The sequence below is a fragment of the Trichosurus vulpecula genome, chromosome 9 (assembly GCF_011100635.1).
Source record: "Trichosurus vulpecula isolate mTriVul1 chromosome 9, mTriVul1.pri, whole genome shotgun sequence".
Lineage (NCBI taxonomy): Eukaryota > Metazoa > Chordata > Mammalia > Diprotodontia > Phalangeridae > Trichosurus > Trichosurus vulpecula.
Window position 1 is genome coordinate 117085588 of NC_050581.1, and position 15200 is coordinate 117100787.

Below are 15200 nucleotides of genomic sequence, written 5' to 3' on the forward strand. Positions count from 1 at the left end.
AGGAGTTAGTGCCTACTAAGTGATAGCTCAGAGGCTGGGGCCTAACAAAAGACTCTGAGGCTCCACCCCCTAACTCAAGGTATGCAGGACTACCCAGGATTCATTTTCCAAAGCCTACACGCTGAAGGCTACACCAAGCATCTGAGAGCTCAGAATGGAGCTCTGATAAAGCACTTGAAGATCCCTGGAGATCTGGAAGCCGCAGGGGCAGCCTAGCACTCACAACTCGTTGAAGCCTGTATAGATTTGAGTCGTTGTTCACCGTTTTTGTCCCACAAGTAAGTTAAAACTTCAGGAGAATGGCAATTGTTCTCGATCTGGAGGGAAGAGGGGTAATTGAGGGATAAAGGCTATTGACTCAAATAGGGAGAAAAATAGAAGCTGGTGGGCAGAAATAAATCTAGGAATTCAGAGCAAGCTTTTTGCCCCTAGGCCTCCCATTCAAACCCCAGGTTCATGCCTAATGCATCATACTGGGAGGCAGAGACAAAAACTGGGTATAATGGAAAAACCTTATATTTGAAATCTGAAGATCTCAAAACCCCAGCTTTGCCAGTTACAACTACCTATATGACTTTGGGCAAGTCACCCCATGTCTCTAAAATGAGAGGATCCCTAAGGCCTCTGCCAGCTTTTAATCCTGTGAAGTCTTTGTCACTCTCATAGTCAAATGTGGAGGCAATAAGCACAAGGCCCTCTCAGAACAACCTTCACTCCACTTACCTCTTTCTGACTTCCCTTCTCCTCAGCTAAAATGGAATCCAAGGAAGAGCCCAGAAGCTTGAAGTCTCAGAAAGAGTCAGGGATGGAAGCCTTCTCTTTCTGTTCTAAATCAGCGTATCATTTTCAGTCCTCACTGCTTCCCTCAGGTAAGACATAGCAACTCCTCTTCTACCCTGAGCCCCATTTTCCCCAACCTGGTTGCATCTGCACCTTAAAGGCCCATCCCAGGGACTAGTAATAAAGTTTTCCTCATTTACACAGCAGTGGCTCACTTGTCTATTCTTTTACTCCCAAACAGCAGAAGTCTTTGCTGAGGGCTTCAAAGATATTGCCCCTAAAGTAGCTAGATTGAAGTTTGGCTGAAAAAGACCAACAGTATCTGTGTCCCAGGATAAACTCTTGATAAGGCCTGGACTGTGAGACATCCGGTCTTTTTAGCCACACCCCTAGCATCCACAGAGGAGTCAAATAGAAATATTAAACTTATATTAAGAGTCTATGTACAAACTTGAGGAGTTGGTGCTAGAGATATGGTGTTCAGCTAAGCAAAAGCCCCACCCTCATAGAGGACATTCATAGAGTTCAGACTTTGCTAGGACCCTTTCATATGCTGTTTTTTGTGCTGTTTGTTGTTTAATTTCCCTCTCTCTCCCTCTCCCCTCCAACTGGTCTCTGATCTCAGTCCCTTCTCACACTGGCTGCTCATTCAGAGGGACTATATCCTTTCATCTTCTCTAACAGGAAATACCTACATTCTCCCAAGAAGCCCCAGCAAGCACTTCCCAACCCAGAGGTGCTCCTATTATGCCCAGGTAAGTATATCCCACCCCTACTTACCTACTACCCAAATCCCCTGTTCATCCATAGAGATCACTTCTCTGCCCAGAGATAATCCTATCATGGCCTACTTCCCCACCACCCAAATCTCCACCCTCTCTGCTCTGATCCTTCCAGTCTTAACTGTAAGTTCCTGGGTGGGTGGGGTGGGGGGGTGGGTAGGATGCCCTTCCCACATATTACCTCGCCATCCCAGAGGTGTTGATAGGAATCTCCAGTATCTTAACTTGGGAGGGACAGGGGAACATTCAACAATCCAGGGATATAAGGAGTTTTCCAGGACAAAAATAGTGCTTCCTCTAACCAGAAAGAAGTCCTGGCCTTAAGAGGAAAGACACTGGTGTTCCTCTGTCTCTTCTCCTTCCCAGGTGACTAAAGAATCTGAGTATAAGAAGCTGGACACCTACCAGAGATTTGGAGTGTCCATCTGGAATTATGTTCCTGCAGGGCCAGCCCAGGCTGACCTTGTGCAGTGGTTTAGGCCCTGGGAGACAGGACCAAGGACAGCAGCTGACGAAGAATTCAGCTGGACCATGGGTCAGCTTCTGCTTTCCTTGGCAACCAGACAGATCCAGAAGACATCCAAACCTACAGTCCAGCAACCCCAAATCAAAAAATCTGCCTCCCGTCCTCTGAAGCATTCAGCCAGGACCCACCCCAAGGTCAGGCAAAAACATACCTCTGATCTTCCACTTTACTCCCAACCCCAAAGAAGGATCTAATCCCTTGTTGGCTCTCCCTTGCCAGGTCTACCACCTTGGATAAGTTACTCCCACTTGGGGGTGGGGCATCCCTTTCCTTCTCTCAAATCAAGACCTTCTATGCAATGTTCTCTATGGTCCCTTACTCATCCCTACCTATCTAAATTTGACAATAAAAAAAGTAAGGCTTTTTAAAAGGTGGTGGATTTTTGGCAAAGCTGTTGATAAAAATATCTCACGTTGTTTTTGTGGAGAAGATGAAGGATATCGAATAGATAATCATTTTCAGAGCTGATGGGATGACAAAGACACTCAAAGCATATTTGGTCATGGTTCAATGTCAGCTTCACTGATCTGTACTGGCCCTTTTTTTAATCAAAAAAAATTTTTTTTCAAACAAAATCTGCTTTTTCATTGAGAAAGAAAGAAAAATAAAAACCCTGTTGCGAACATGTATAGAGAACAAATTTCTGCATCAGCCATGTCCTAAGGAAAAAAAACATTTGCCTTCTGACTCCATCACCTCCCTATCAGAAAGTAGGTGGCAGGTTTCATTGTAAGTCTTCTGGAATTGTGGTTGGTTACTGTGTTCACTCAAAGTTGATTTGTCTTTACAATATTATTATTGTATAAATTATTTTCCTGGTTCTGTGCACTTCATTCTACATCAGTTCATACGAGTCTTGCCAAACTTTCTCTCAAACCATTCCTTTCATCATTTCTTGGCATCACTGTAGTATTTCCAACACATTTATATACTTGTTCAGCCATTCCCCAATTGATGGGCACTCCCTCAGTTTCCAATTCATTGCCACCTCAAAAAGAACTGCCACAAATATTTTTATAAATATGAGTCTTTTCCTTCCTTCTTTGATATCTTGGGGGTATCAACCTAATAGTGGTATCACAGAGTCAGAAAATAGACAAAGTTTGATAACTTTGGGGGCACACTTCCAAATTCCTTTTTGGAATGGCTAGATCAGTTCATAGCTATGCCAACAGGCCCTTAAGCATTTGTCATTTTCCTTTTTTAGTCAACCTTGACAATCTAATGGGCATGAGGTAGAACCTCAGAGTTGTTTTAGTTTGTATTTTCTCATTATTAGTGATTTAGGGAATTTTTTCCATATGGCTATAGATAACTTGAATTTCTTCCTCTGAAAACTTCCTGCTTGTGTCCTCTTGACATATTTATCAATTGGCCAATGGCTACATTAGAGACTTCAATGAATTTCCCCTCAGCTAGCATCTAAGACTCTGACTCTCTATCTCTATCTCTCTCTGACTCTCTCTCTCTGTCTCTTTTTCTCTCTCTGAAATATCTTGCTCCCAAGAGGATAGTTCATTCATTCCATGTATTGTCTGGTATATTCTCTTCTATTATTGTTTTTCATCCTCAGTTCTTGAAAAAGGCCAATGACTTTCAAATGAATTGGATTAAAATGAGGCAAAATCGGCAACCTTATTCTCTTATCCAGAGTTTGTATAACTTCTCTGATTTCTGTTTGCTCTAGGCTCGGGACAAATGGTTTATATTGCTATTCATTGTGTGCAATCTCTGTGTACCTGGAATTTAGTGGGAAAGGAGTCAAGCTCTTGGATCTATAGCTTGAGGCATTCATTCCTCATTAAGGCATAGTGATCAGGGGTGTAGCTCGAACCTAAAAATTATTTCCCTTAGACTAACAGTATTTAAGATGAGACAGATTGATATAATTCTGTCCCAGAGAGGAGAGCAGTCAGCCTCATTATTCCAAATTCCTGCTTCCCTCCAGGAAGAAATCAGTCTCCCTTGAAGAGGGGTGTATAGATGAGGTTCTCCATATTATCTCTCTGTGCCTCCTTTCTAGCCCCATCTAGACATAGCTATGTGGATATACATGATGGGCAACACACACACACACACACACACACACACACACACACACCAAAATGGGATGGCCTGCCACAGGAAGTAATTTAATTGCTTGCTCTTCCCCAGAGGTCTATAGATAAAGGCTGTCAATGAGCTTTCCATAGAGGTGTGAAGAAATTCAGTTTTGGCTCTGGATTCAACCAGAACTTGGCTTCTGCAGTCCTTTTGTCTGAAATTCCTCCCAAAGGAGCAATTTATATGCCTGTGGCCAATTGTCCAGACTTATTCTCCCTTCCTCTCATCCAAGAAAGGCCCTCTTCTCCATACAAGACAGAGGCCAAGATTTGCAGCAAGGTACTTCCCCCACCCAGGAACACAGAGATTCTTTCCAAGTCACTAACTCTCCCCCATTAGCACCAAATCCTCTCCATGTGTTCTGTGCCACTTCCTATCCCTCCAGTTGGACCCTGAAGAGGCGTGGTGGCCTTCCCCACATATTGCATCCCTCTCCAACCCACCCTAGCAAAAATTTCATAGAAGGGGATGAATTCTGTGTGTTTCATTAAGCTGGGGCGGGGGTGGAGTTGTGGCCCACAGGAACCTGGCACTGTTATAGGACAAATGTGATACTTCTCACTATAGGGATAAAACTGTGAGGTAGCTGTCTCTAATGTCAATGACTTGAGACTACATTCCAGGGTGTTCTCCCCACTGTTAGCCCCCAGTGGTCAGCATTTCCATTTAACCATTTCACTACAAATTTATGTGATCTAATCTAAACTGAGCCCTAATTGAAGCAGGGCAATCATTCTACTTCTCAAATGATTCTCTATCCCACTCTTCTGCCTGCCTCCCCTTTTAAAATGCTTAACTAGAAAATATACTAAACAAAAGAACTGGAAATTTCGGTGATGCCCATCAATGGAGGAATGGCTGAACAAGTTGTAGTATATGGAATATTATTGTGCTATTAAAAAATGAGCAGGATGATTTCAGAAAAACCTGGAAAGACTTAAACTAATGCAAAGTGAAAAGAGCAGAACTGGGAGAACATTGTACACAGCAACAGCAATATTGTATGATGAACAACTGTGAATGACTTAGCTATTCTCAGTAATACAATGATCTAAGACAATCTCAAAGGACTCATGATGAAAAATGCTATCTGCCTTCAGAGAAAGAATCGATGGCATATGAATATAGACCAAAGCATACTATTTTTCACTTCCTTCTTTCCTTTATCTATGTATTTTTCGTTCGAGTTTTCTTCCACAAAAAGACTAATGTGTAAATGTCTTACATGATTGCACATGTATAACTTGTATCGGATTGCTTACCATTTCAGGAAAGGGACAGGGGAGGGAGGAAAGGATAGAATTTGGAACTCAAAACATTAAAAAAAAATAGAACAAATGTCAAAAATTGTTTTTAGATGTAATTGAGGGAAAATAAAATATTATTTTTAAAAAGATATACCAAATAAAATGAGGCTTTCCATATAAATTGTTAAGTAGAGGGAGAGAATTATACCTGAAACTGTGGACCTCTATTCTATGGATTTTTTTTCTTTTTAAGTATATAAATAACTATCCTGCTTGTCTCAGGATCCTTCTAGCCTTCCTTCTGATCTCTTTTTCTGAGTAGGACAGAAGGGAGCCAGTCCCAACACTCCTCTCTCCACTGCCTCCCTCCCTCCAAATCATAAAAACAAAAACAAACCCTAGTAACAAATGTGTATAGTCTAGCAAAGCAAATTTCCCCATTGGCCGTAAGCACAACCAAAAGACATATCTTTCATCCTGCATCTTTATTTCATCCCCTCTCAGCCAAATAGTGCTTCCCAGCCCATACAGCATCGATTCCAAACCTCCATGGCACACATTTCCCAAGTTCTTCTGATGAACATTTTGCTTTGTGGCTCACTGGAAAAAACTGAAGTCATTCATCTAGCTGTCTTAAATCTCTCCTCCCCTTCTCGATCTCTTGACATATCAATCCTTATCTTTCTTGACTTCTCTTGTTCATCGGACAGAGCTGATTACCAATTCCTGGAGAGGTACAGGGACATTTAAGGCTCATTCTCCCACAGAGAAGCAGGTTATATCTCTCCCCTTGAAGATTTTCTGAGTACTGATGGGGGCAGTGTGGTGGCTCCATCTCATTCCAATGAGTTTAGCCCCATTTCTGTGTGTTCAATTCCAGTGTTAACTATTCGTGATTAGTACCTCAAATTCCATTTGACCAATTCACATCAATTAGTTTTTACTAATGAATATTTACTGGGAAGATAAAGCAAAAAGTAAAAATATTCCTTCCCAATATCTGGGGACTGTGGGACATTCTAGGTTCTACAACCTCAGCTGGGTAGACTGGACTCCTTAAAATAGTTTCTATGTAGCACTGGCCTCATCAATCACTTCCAAAGGTCGAACGGCTATTGGAAAAAACCCGTGTCTCTGCTCCTGCTAGACTGGGTCAGACAAGCAGCCCAGTACTTTGCTTCTCATCTGGCTTGTGACAAATTCAAAGGGCAGGAGAAACACAGCAATTGATGGAAGCAAAGAGCAGGGCCATGCGGTCACCCGCCTGTACAACATGTGTGGAGATAAGACCAGAAGCCCCCCCTCCCCACAAAAAAAACAGCCCTCGCGCCTCTTCGCTTGAACATTATTCTAGACTGGAATTAGCACTAGGCCTCATTTTGGCCAGCTGGTGCCTTTCGAATGGACCCCAGTGCCGACCAATCACCAGTTTGTCTCTTTATCATGTGGTTAGCAGACTGGGAGAGAAGGTCTGCACATGCTCCTCCGGGTCTCCAAGCCAGCACTTCTATTACACATCAGCAGGCTTTCCCAGGGCAGCCACTTCCATGTTGGGATTGCATCAGCCCAGCGTTCTGCACATGCTCACACCAACCCTCCCTCCCTCTTCCCGATTATGCGGGATCCTTGGTGCTTAGCACTAAGCATTTAATAAGATGCTGGCGGTTGTTCCGAGTTGTCACTACTCATTCATTATACAGACCACTATCTTTTCTTTAACCTCTCTACGCCTTTGTTGGATTTTGAAACCCCAGTAAAGATCTGTATCTGGCCTTGACTTTAGGTCTGATTACACTCAGCTACATGTTAAGTGTATTTACCAAAAGACTTTCTGATTATTTTGGTCAGTAGATTAGAGGCTTTGGGCAGTGGAGGAGAATGATAAGGATAGCGAGTGTTTTCAAGGACCTACACAAGAAATTTGCTCATTTTGTCAGTCTGAACTCGCGTTCACACAAAAGCTTGCAAAGGGGACATGGGTATGTGCAGTAAAAATAAACAAATGAATGAATGAATGAATAAACCCACCAGAATGTTGGGATTATACTGAACTAGCCTAGCTCCAAAGAAGAGGTGGGAGGATGCTCCTCTGTCACCTCTTTGCAGAGGGGGAGGGTGATGGGTGTGTTCTGAACACTGCACATCCGGTCTGAATTGGTTGACCTATTGGCTGGTTTTGCCGAAACATTTGCTCTTTCTTTTCGTTCTTTGTAAAAACAAAAGCTGTGTGCGAGGCGGAGGGGGGCAGGGACGCCTTGCGGAATGGAAGGGATGTAAAAACAAAGGTACACATACACTTTTTCAGAGGAAAAAAAACCACTTTCCTCTTACTCATAATTACGAAAGCCACCTCCATCCATTTTTCCTCTAAAAATGATTTTATTTTTCAATGATCAAACCTTTCCTTTTCTCTCTCCAACCCGCCCCCCCCCCTCATTAAAACACAACGCCCCCTTCCCCCCGGTAACCGATGTGCATAGTCAAGCAAAACAAATTTCCACGTTCTCCCATCCAGAAATGTACGTCTCCGCAGTTGCGGCGGCGGCGGCGGCAGAGGCGGCAGCAGCAGGAGCCCCGGCAGCAGCAGCCCCAGCAACATCAACAGCAGCCGCCGCAGCCCGCAAGCAGCCCCGGCCCCCGCAGCAGCAGCACCGGCAACAGCAGCCCCAGTAACAGCAGCAGCCGCAGCCCCGGCAACCCCGGCAGCGCCGGCCCCAGCAACAGCAGCACCGGCAACAGCAGCAGCAGCAGCCCCGGCAAAAGCAGCCCCGGCCCCGGCGGGGGCAGACGCGGCTCCAGCGGCACCAGCGGCTCCCAGGCTGGGGGCCCAGGGCCCGGATCTCTGCCGGAGGACCAAGGCCCGGGCTCCGGGGGCCGAGCTCCGGCGGCGCCTCACGACCCCCAGGCACCGCCCGGCAGGCTAGCGCACGCGGACCCCGAGGCTCGCCGAGGGCCCAGAGCCGCGGCCGGGGCTGCGCAGTGGCCTAGCGCGGGCCGCGGAAGGAAGGCGGGGGGCCTCGGGAGGAGGCCGCGAGCCCGCCAGCGCCCCCCCACCTCGGCGCGCCCCCCCCCCCAAACGAGCCCGCGGGCGCGCAAGCCGCGCAGCCCCCTCCCCTCTCCATCCTGGTCCTCCTCCTCCTCCTCCTCCTCCCCCGCCCGCAGAGGAGCCCAGCCGAGCCCCGGAGCGGCAGCGGCGGCGGCGGCAGCGGCAGCGGGCAGCGTCAGCAGCGTCCGTCCCGGGCCCTCCGCGGACGAGGGCAGCGGCGCGGGGGGATGGACCATTGCGGCCCCGGAGGGGAGCTCCTGGCGGCCATCGGCGAGCGGTGCCTGGGGCCCGACGAGGAGGCTCACGTGAAGGCGTCTCTGGGGAGCGGCGGCGGCGGCGGCGGCGGCGGCGAGATGGGCGTGTCCGCCCACTTGCAGTCGTCCAAGGCCGGCACGACCCGGTTCTTCCGCAGCAACACGCACAGCTCGGTGGTGCTGCGGGGCTTCGACCAGCTGCGCGGGGAGGGCTTGCTGTGCGACGTGAGCCTGGTCCCCGGCGACGGCGATGAGGCGTTCCCCGTGCACCGGGCCATGATGGCCTCGGCCAGCGACTACTTCAAGGCCATGTTCACGGGGGGCATGAAAGAGCAGGATCTCAAGTGCATCAAGCTGCACGGCGTGAACAAGGTGGGCCTCAAGAAGATCATCGACTTCATCTACACGGCCAAGCTGTCGCTGACCATGGACAACCTGCAGGACACGCTGGAGGCGGCCAGCTTCCTGCAGGTGCTGCCGGCCCTGGACTTCTGCAAGGTCTTCCTCATCTCGGGCGTGTCGCTGGAGAACTGCGTGGAGGTGGGGCGGCTGGCCAACACCTACAACCTGACGGAGGTGGACAAGTACGTGAACAACTTCATCCTGCGCAACTTCCCCGCGCTGCTGCACAGCGGCGAGTTCGAGAAGCTGCCCTTCGAGCGGCTGGCCGCGGCGCTGGCCAGCAACAGCCTGAAGCACTGCGGCGAGCTGGAGCTGTTCAAGGCCGCGTGCCGCTGGCTGCGCCACGAGGAGCCGCGCATGGAGCTGGCGCCCAAGCTGATGAAGAACATCCGCTTCCCGCTCATGTCGCCGCAGGACCTCATCAACTACGTGCAGACGGTGGACTTCATGCGGGCCGACAACACGTGCGTGAACCTGCTGCTGGAGGCCAGCAACTACCAGATGATGCCCTACATGCAGCCCGTCATGCAGTCGGAGCGCACGGCCATCCGCTCGGACAGCACGCACCTGGTCACCCTGGGCGGCGTCCTGCGGCAGCAGCTGGTGGTCAGCAAGGAGCTGCGCATGTACGACGAGAAGGCCAACGAGTGGAAGTCGCTGGCGCCCATGGACGCCCCCCGCTACCAGCACGGCATCGCGGTCATCGGCAACTTCCTGTACGTGGTGGGCGGCCAGAGCAACTACGACACCAAGGGCAAGACGGCCGTGGACACGGTGTTCCGCTTCGACCCGCGCTCCAACAAGTGGATCCTGGTGGCGCCGCTCAACGAGAAGCGCACCTTCTTCCACCTGAGCGCCCTCAAGGGCCACCTGTACGCCGTCGGGGGCCGCAACGCGGCGGGCGAGCTGGCCACGGTGGAGTGCTACAGCCCGCGGATGAACGAGTGGAGCTACGTGGCCAAGATGAGCGAGCCCCACTACGGCCACGCGGGCACCGTGTACGGGGGGCTGATGTATATCTCGGGGGGCATCACTCATGACACTTTCCAGAAGGAGCTCATGTGCTTTGACCCGGACACGGACAAGTGGACCCAGAAGGCTCCCATGACCACCGTCAGAGGGCTGCACTGCATGTGTACTGTGGGGGAGAAGCTGTACGTGATCGGAGGCAACCACTTCAGGGGCACGAGCGATTACGACGACGTCCTCAGCTGCGAGTACTACCTGCCGGCCCTGGACCAGTGGACCCCCATCGCCGCCATGTTGAGGGGCCAGAGCGACGTGGGGGTGGCTGTGTTCGAAGATAAGATCTACGTGGTGGGGGGCTACTCTTGGAATAACCGCTGCATGGTAGAAATAGTGCAGAAGTACGATCCCGAGAAGGATGAGTGGCACAAGGTCTTCGACCTGCCCGAGTCACTCGGTGGCATCCGGGCTTGTACCCTCACCGTTTTCCCCCCCGAGGAAAACACGGGGTCCCCTTCCCGAGAGTCACCTCTTTCTGCCCCCTAAACCAGGGCTGTGCATTCACTTCACGTGGGTCCTCTCTGGGTGTGGGGGGGGGAGGGGGAGAGAGGGGTTGGGGGGAGGGTGGAATCTCCTTTATCGTCCTCGTCGTTTGCTAGTTCTTAGCTTAGCTTACCGTAGTTGGTACAGTGACTGAAATGACGTCATTTGTGATGTTTGTGTGTTGTAGAATGCTTCTCTGTGGTTAACAAAAGCATCCTGAATGTCTATTCTCTAGAGATGAATGTTTAACCCATGAAAAAGCAAGGTATTGTCTCTAGCAGATATTCCATTTCTGTGCATCCATGCTCTGTATGACTGTGTGTTGGGTGGGAGGCCTCTAGGTGGGCCAGCTTCTCGGAGGAAGCCCAATGAGTCACCTTGCCAATGGGATGTAGTCTATGTGTGACCCTGTCCTGTGTGCTTCTGGGGGGAGGGGGTGTTTTCCCTTTTGTTTTGTGACTGCTACATGTTCAAAGGAGGCAGTTTGGGATGAGCTGCTTCCCCTCCCCCCCCTTTTCATTGAGTACTTTGGCCATCTCTCTCAGCCCACCTGACTAGGTGAGATACATTCCAAGCAGAGGAAGTTGCTTAGACAAGAAAATGTCATTGCAGAAATAGTATGAATGGCCAGGCCTCATTTCTCTACCCAGGGCCTGCCATCATTGATAATCATTGTTTTTGGTTTGTTCCTTTTCTCACGTAGGCACATACAAGAGAAATAGTAAGTTTTTAAAAAGTGATAGTTACAACAAATATGAGTATTTAAACAGTAACAATTAATTGATAGGATTAATTATTACTGAATTTAGGGGAATGGGGCAAGGAGCAGCTTCAGCCTGAGACACCAGATTTGACCTAGCCCCTATGTCAACCTATACTGGTGTCCCCATAAATTGCCCCTGTTCTCCTTAGCTATTGATGTAACCTACATGTCATGTCCTATTCGGAGTTGCTGTTAATAAGGTTATTTAGCACAAGATGCACCTTCATCGAGAAAGTGTCTTTGCTTCATGAACTCAGAGTTTTCATGTTTTATCTTTTGTTCAATAAAACGTTTAACAACAAAAAAAAAGTATGCCTCTTTCTGCATCTTGAGCTTATCACTTCTCTTTCTAGGGTTAGTTAGCTGGCTTCATTACAAATCCTCTGGAATCATAATTGTACTGATTAGTGTTAATGTGTTTTTTAAAGTTGTTTGTCTTTACAATGTTGTTATGGTATCAATTTTCTCCTGGTTCTGCTCACTTTACTGTATATCAGTTCATACAAGTATTCCCAGGTTTCTCTGACAGTATCTCTCATCATTTCTTAGGGTGTAATAATATTCTGTTACGTTGATATACCATACTTTTTCAGCCATTCCTCAATTGATGGTCACCTGTTTAGGTTCTAGGTCTTTGCCACTATAAAAAGTGTTTTTTAAGTATTGTTTTTATACATATAGATCCCTTTCCTCTTTCTTTGATCTCCTTGGAATATAGGCCTAGTAGAGGTTTGGATGGTCAAAGGTTACAGACAGCTTAGGTACTTTGGGACCATAGTTCCAGTGGTTTCCAGAATAGATAGACCAGTTCATAGCTCCACCACATAGTACACTAATGTGCCTATCTTCCCAAAGCACCTCCACCATTTGTCATTTTCCTTTTTTCCTGTCATCTGTGACAATCTGACAAGTGTGACATAGAACCTCAGAGTTGTTTTGATTTCTCTCAGTATTAGCAATTTTGAGCTTCCCCCCCCTCACATGGCTGTTTCTTCCCTTATTATATCCATTGACCATAAATTGACAGCTTATAAATTGGGAGGGAGAGTTGCACTTATTTTTGTAAATTTTAATCATTTCTTATATATCTTTGAAATAAGACCTTTATCAGAGAAAATTCCTACAAAGATTTCCTCCCCCCCATAACTATTTCCATTCTAATCTTAGCTGACTTGGTTTTGATTGTACAAAAACTTTTTAATTTTATGCAGTGCATTTTATCTTCTCATTTTATCTTCTTTATCCCATGTTTGGTCAAGAACTGTTCCCCTATCCATAGGTCAAGAAGAAAATCACTTCCTTGTTCTATTTTTTTTTTTTATGATATGACCTTTATTTTTCAAGTCATACAGACAATTTGGATAATCCTAGTGTATATTATGAGATACTGGTCTAAATTTAATTCTTTCAGGCTGCTGTACAGTCTTCCTCAGTAGTTTTTGTCCATTAGTGAATCCTCATCTATGTAGCTGGCTTCTTTGAGTTTACCAAACACTAAACTACTCTGTTTCTTTGCTTCTGTGTGCTTTGAACCTAATTTATTCTACTAGTTGATCTCTCTTTTTTAAACTAGTACCAAATTGCTTGGATGATTTTCTTCCTAATTACCACTTATTTTCATATTTCATATTATTATCCTTAAGATTCTAGATCTTTTGTTCCTACAGATTAATTTTGTTATTATTACTATTTTTAGTTCTATAAAGTAATCCTTTGGTATTTGATTGCTATAACACTAAATAAGCAATTTAGGTAACATTGTCAATTTTCCTTATATTGGCATGGCTCAACCATGAGCAATGAGTATTTCCCTAATTATTAAAGTGTGTCTTTATTTCCTTAAAGAATATTTTGTAGTCGTATTCATATAGTTCCTATGTGTATCTTTGTAGGTAGACTAGCAAGTATTTTATAAATTTAAGTTGTTATTTTAAATAGAATTTCTTTCTATCCGTGCCTGCTGGATTTTGTCGGTAATATACTGAAATGTTGATCATTTATGTGGATTGATTTTATATGGTGCAATTTTGCCAGTGTTACTGTTTCCATTAATTTGTTTAAGTTAATTCTCTAGGGTTCTCCAAGCAAATCAATATATAACGTGTAAAAAGTAATCATTTTGTTTCCTCTTTGCCTGTCTTTATTCCTTCTATTTATCTTTTATGTGCTAAAGTAAATATATCAAATGGTAGTGGCAGTGATGGTGGAGAGCCTTGCTTTATCCATGATCTTCATCCATTTTCCTCAAATTATTTTTTTAAGATTATTCTCATATGTCAGGTGTCCATTGGGAACTTTTCCTGGGCATGTGGCATAAGATGCTGGTCCATACCTTTTCTGTGCCAAATACCTACCCCATATGGTTTACATACTTAGGTTTATCAGTCTATACCAGTGAGGATAGGGAAAAGGTAGCAAGGTCAGGTGGCCTGACCTTCAAAGAAGGAAATGTTGGTTGAAGGTGGGCAAGGGAGGTTGTAGAAGTGGTCATGGAAGAGAAGGAATATGCCCACTGCTTCTTCTGGGCCTTTGCAGAAAATGAAAAGAGTGATGAGGTGAAACACCCAGCATTTTCCATAGAGATATCCCATGGAGAGATGTGTTTGAAATTCCAAAAAATTGTATTCCACAGGATTAGAGATTGAGCATAGTAAGGTAACATAAAAATGACTGGAGATCACTAAAACTTCCAAATCTTTTTTAGAGTAACTGCTTTCTTACAAATCTTTCTTTTTTAGGGTAACTCCTTCTTAAAGCTCCTATCCATGAAGTTGTACCCATGTGTGAGGTTTTCAGTCTGCTCCTAATGAATCCAGTCTTACTAAATTCAGACCCATGGTCTAGCTAGCCTGTGAAGATCTTTTTGGATCCTGTCTCTGTTGTCCAGTGTGTTAACTATCCCCCCAAGGTTTGTTTCATCTTCATTATGGATGAGCATGCTATGCATACTTCTTTCTAAGTCATTGGAATGCATATGAAATACAGCATAGACCACTAGGGCACTCCACTGGAGATTTCCTGTCAAGCTAACATAGAACCCTTAATGAGCACACTTTGATTGTCTTGTCTTCCAACTAGCCTGAAAATTATATTATCATTTAGTCTATGTCTCTCCATCTTTTCCACAAGAATAACATGAGACATAAACAGTTTTGCTAAAAATCCACCAAATGTATTTTTAAAAGTAAAAACCTTTGCTTTTCCAACTTCAGGTAGATTGGGATGAGTAAAGGAACATAGAGAGCATTGTCTAAAAGGTCTTGATTTGGGAGAGAAATCAAGGGAGTGCCCCCACCCCCTAAAGTGGGAGTGACTTCTGCCAGGTCGGGGAGAGCCAGCAGGGGTTAGGCCGCTGGGTGGGGTTGGAGGTGGAAGTGAGAAGGCAGGTGAGCAGGTGATAGAGAGTCAGAGAGATGTGTTCACCTTGCTTTAGGGTGGGTTCTGGCTGAATGCTTCGGAGGACAGATGGCAGGTCTTTGGTTTGGGAGCTGGAGGACCACTTGGTTGGGAGCGATGCAGGTTCCTGCTTCCTGCATCTGTCTGGTTGCCAAGGGAAACAGGAGCTGACCCGTCGTGCAGCTGAATTCTTTGTCAGTCCAGACTGTATTGAGTCCTGTCTCCCACCACCTAAACCACTGCAGAGTCAGCTTGGGCTGCAGCCCGGGCTGTTTCTGCAGGAACATAATTCCAAACAGATACTCCAAATCTCAAGTAATGCCCAGCTTTTTGTATTCAGAATCTGGGGTCACTTGGGAAGAGGAGACAGACGAACAACAGTGTTCTTCCTC

General features: G+C 46.3%; 1 protein-coding gene across 1 annotated transcript; it reads left to right on the plus strand.

Annotated features, from left to right (window-relative positions):
- The first annotated feature begins 8602 nt into the window (after nt 1-8602).
- LOC118832403 (kelch-like protein 9) lies at nt 8603-13603 on the plus strand. Its single transcript, XM_036739766.1, has one exon. The coding sequence runs from the start codon at nt 8712-8714 to the stop codon at nt 10650-10652; it is 1941 nt and encodes a 646-aa protein (XP_036595661.1). The 5' UTR covers nt 8603-8711; the 3' UTR covers nt 10653-13603.
- Nucleotides 13604-15200: the final 1597 nt, after the last annotated feature.

Excerpts from the sequence above, each read along its gene's own strand:
- LOC118832403 (XM_036739766.1), top strand. The coding sequence starts at position 8,712 with ATGGACCATTGCGGCCCCGGAGGGGAGCTCCTGGCGGCCATCGGCGAG.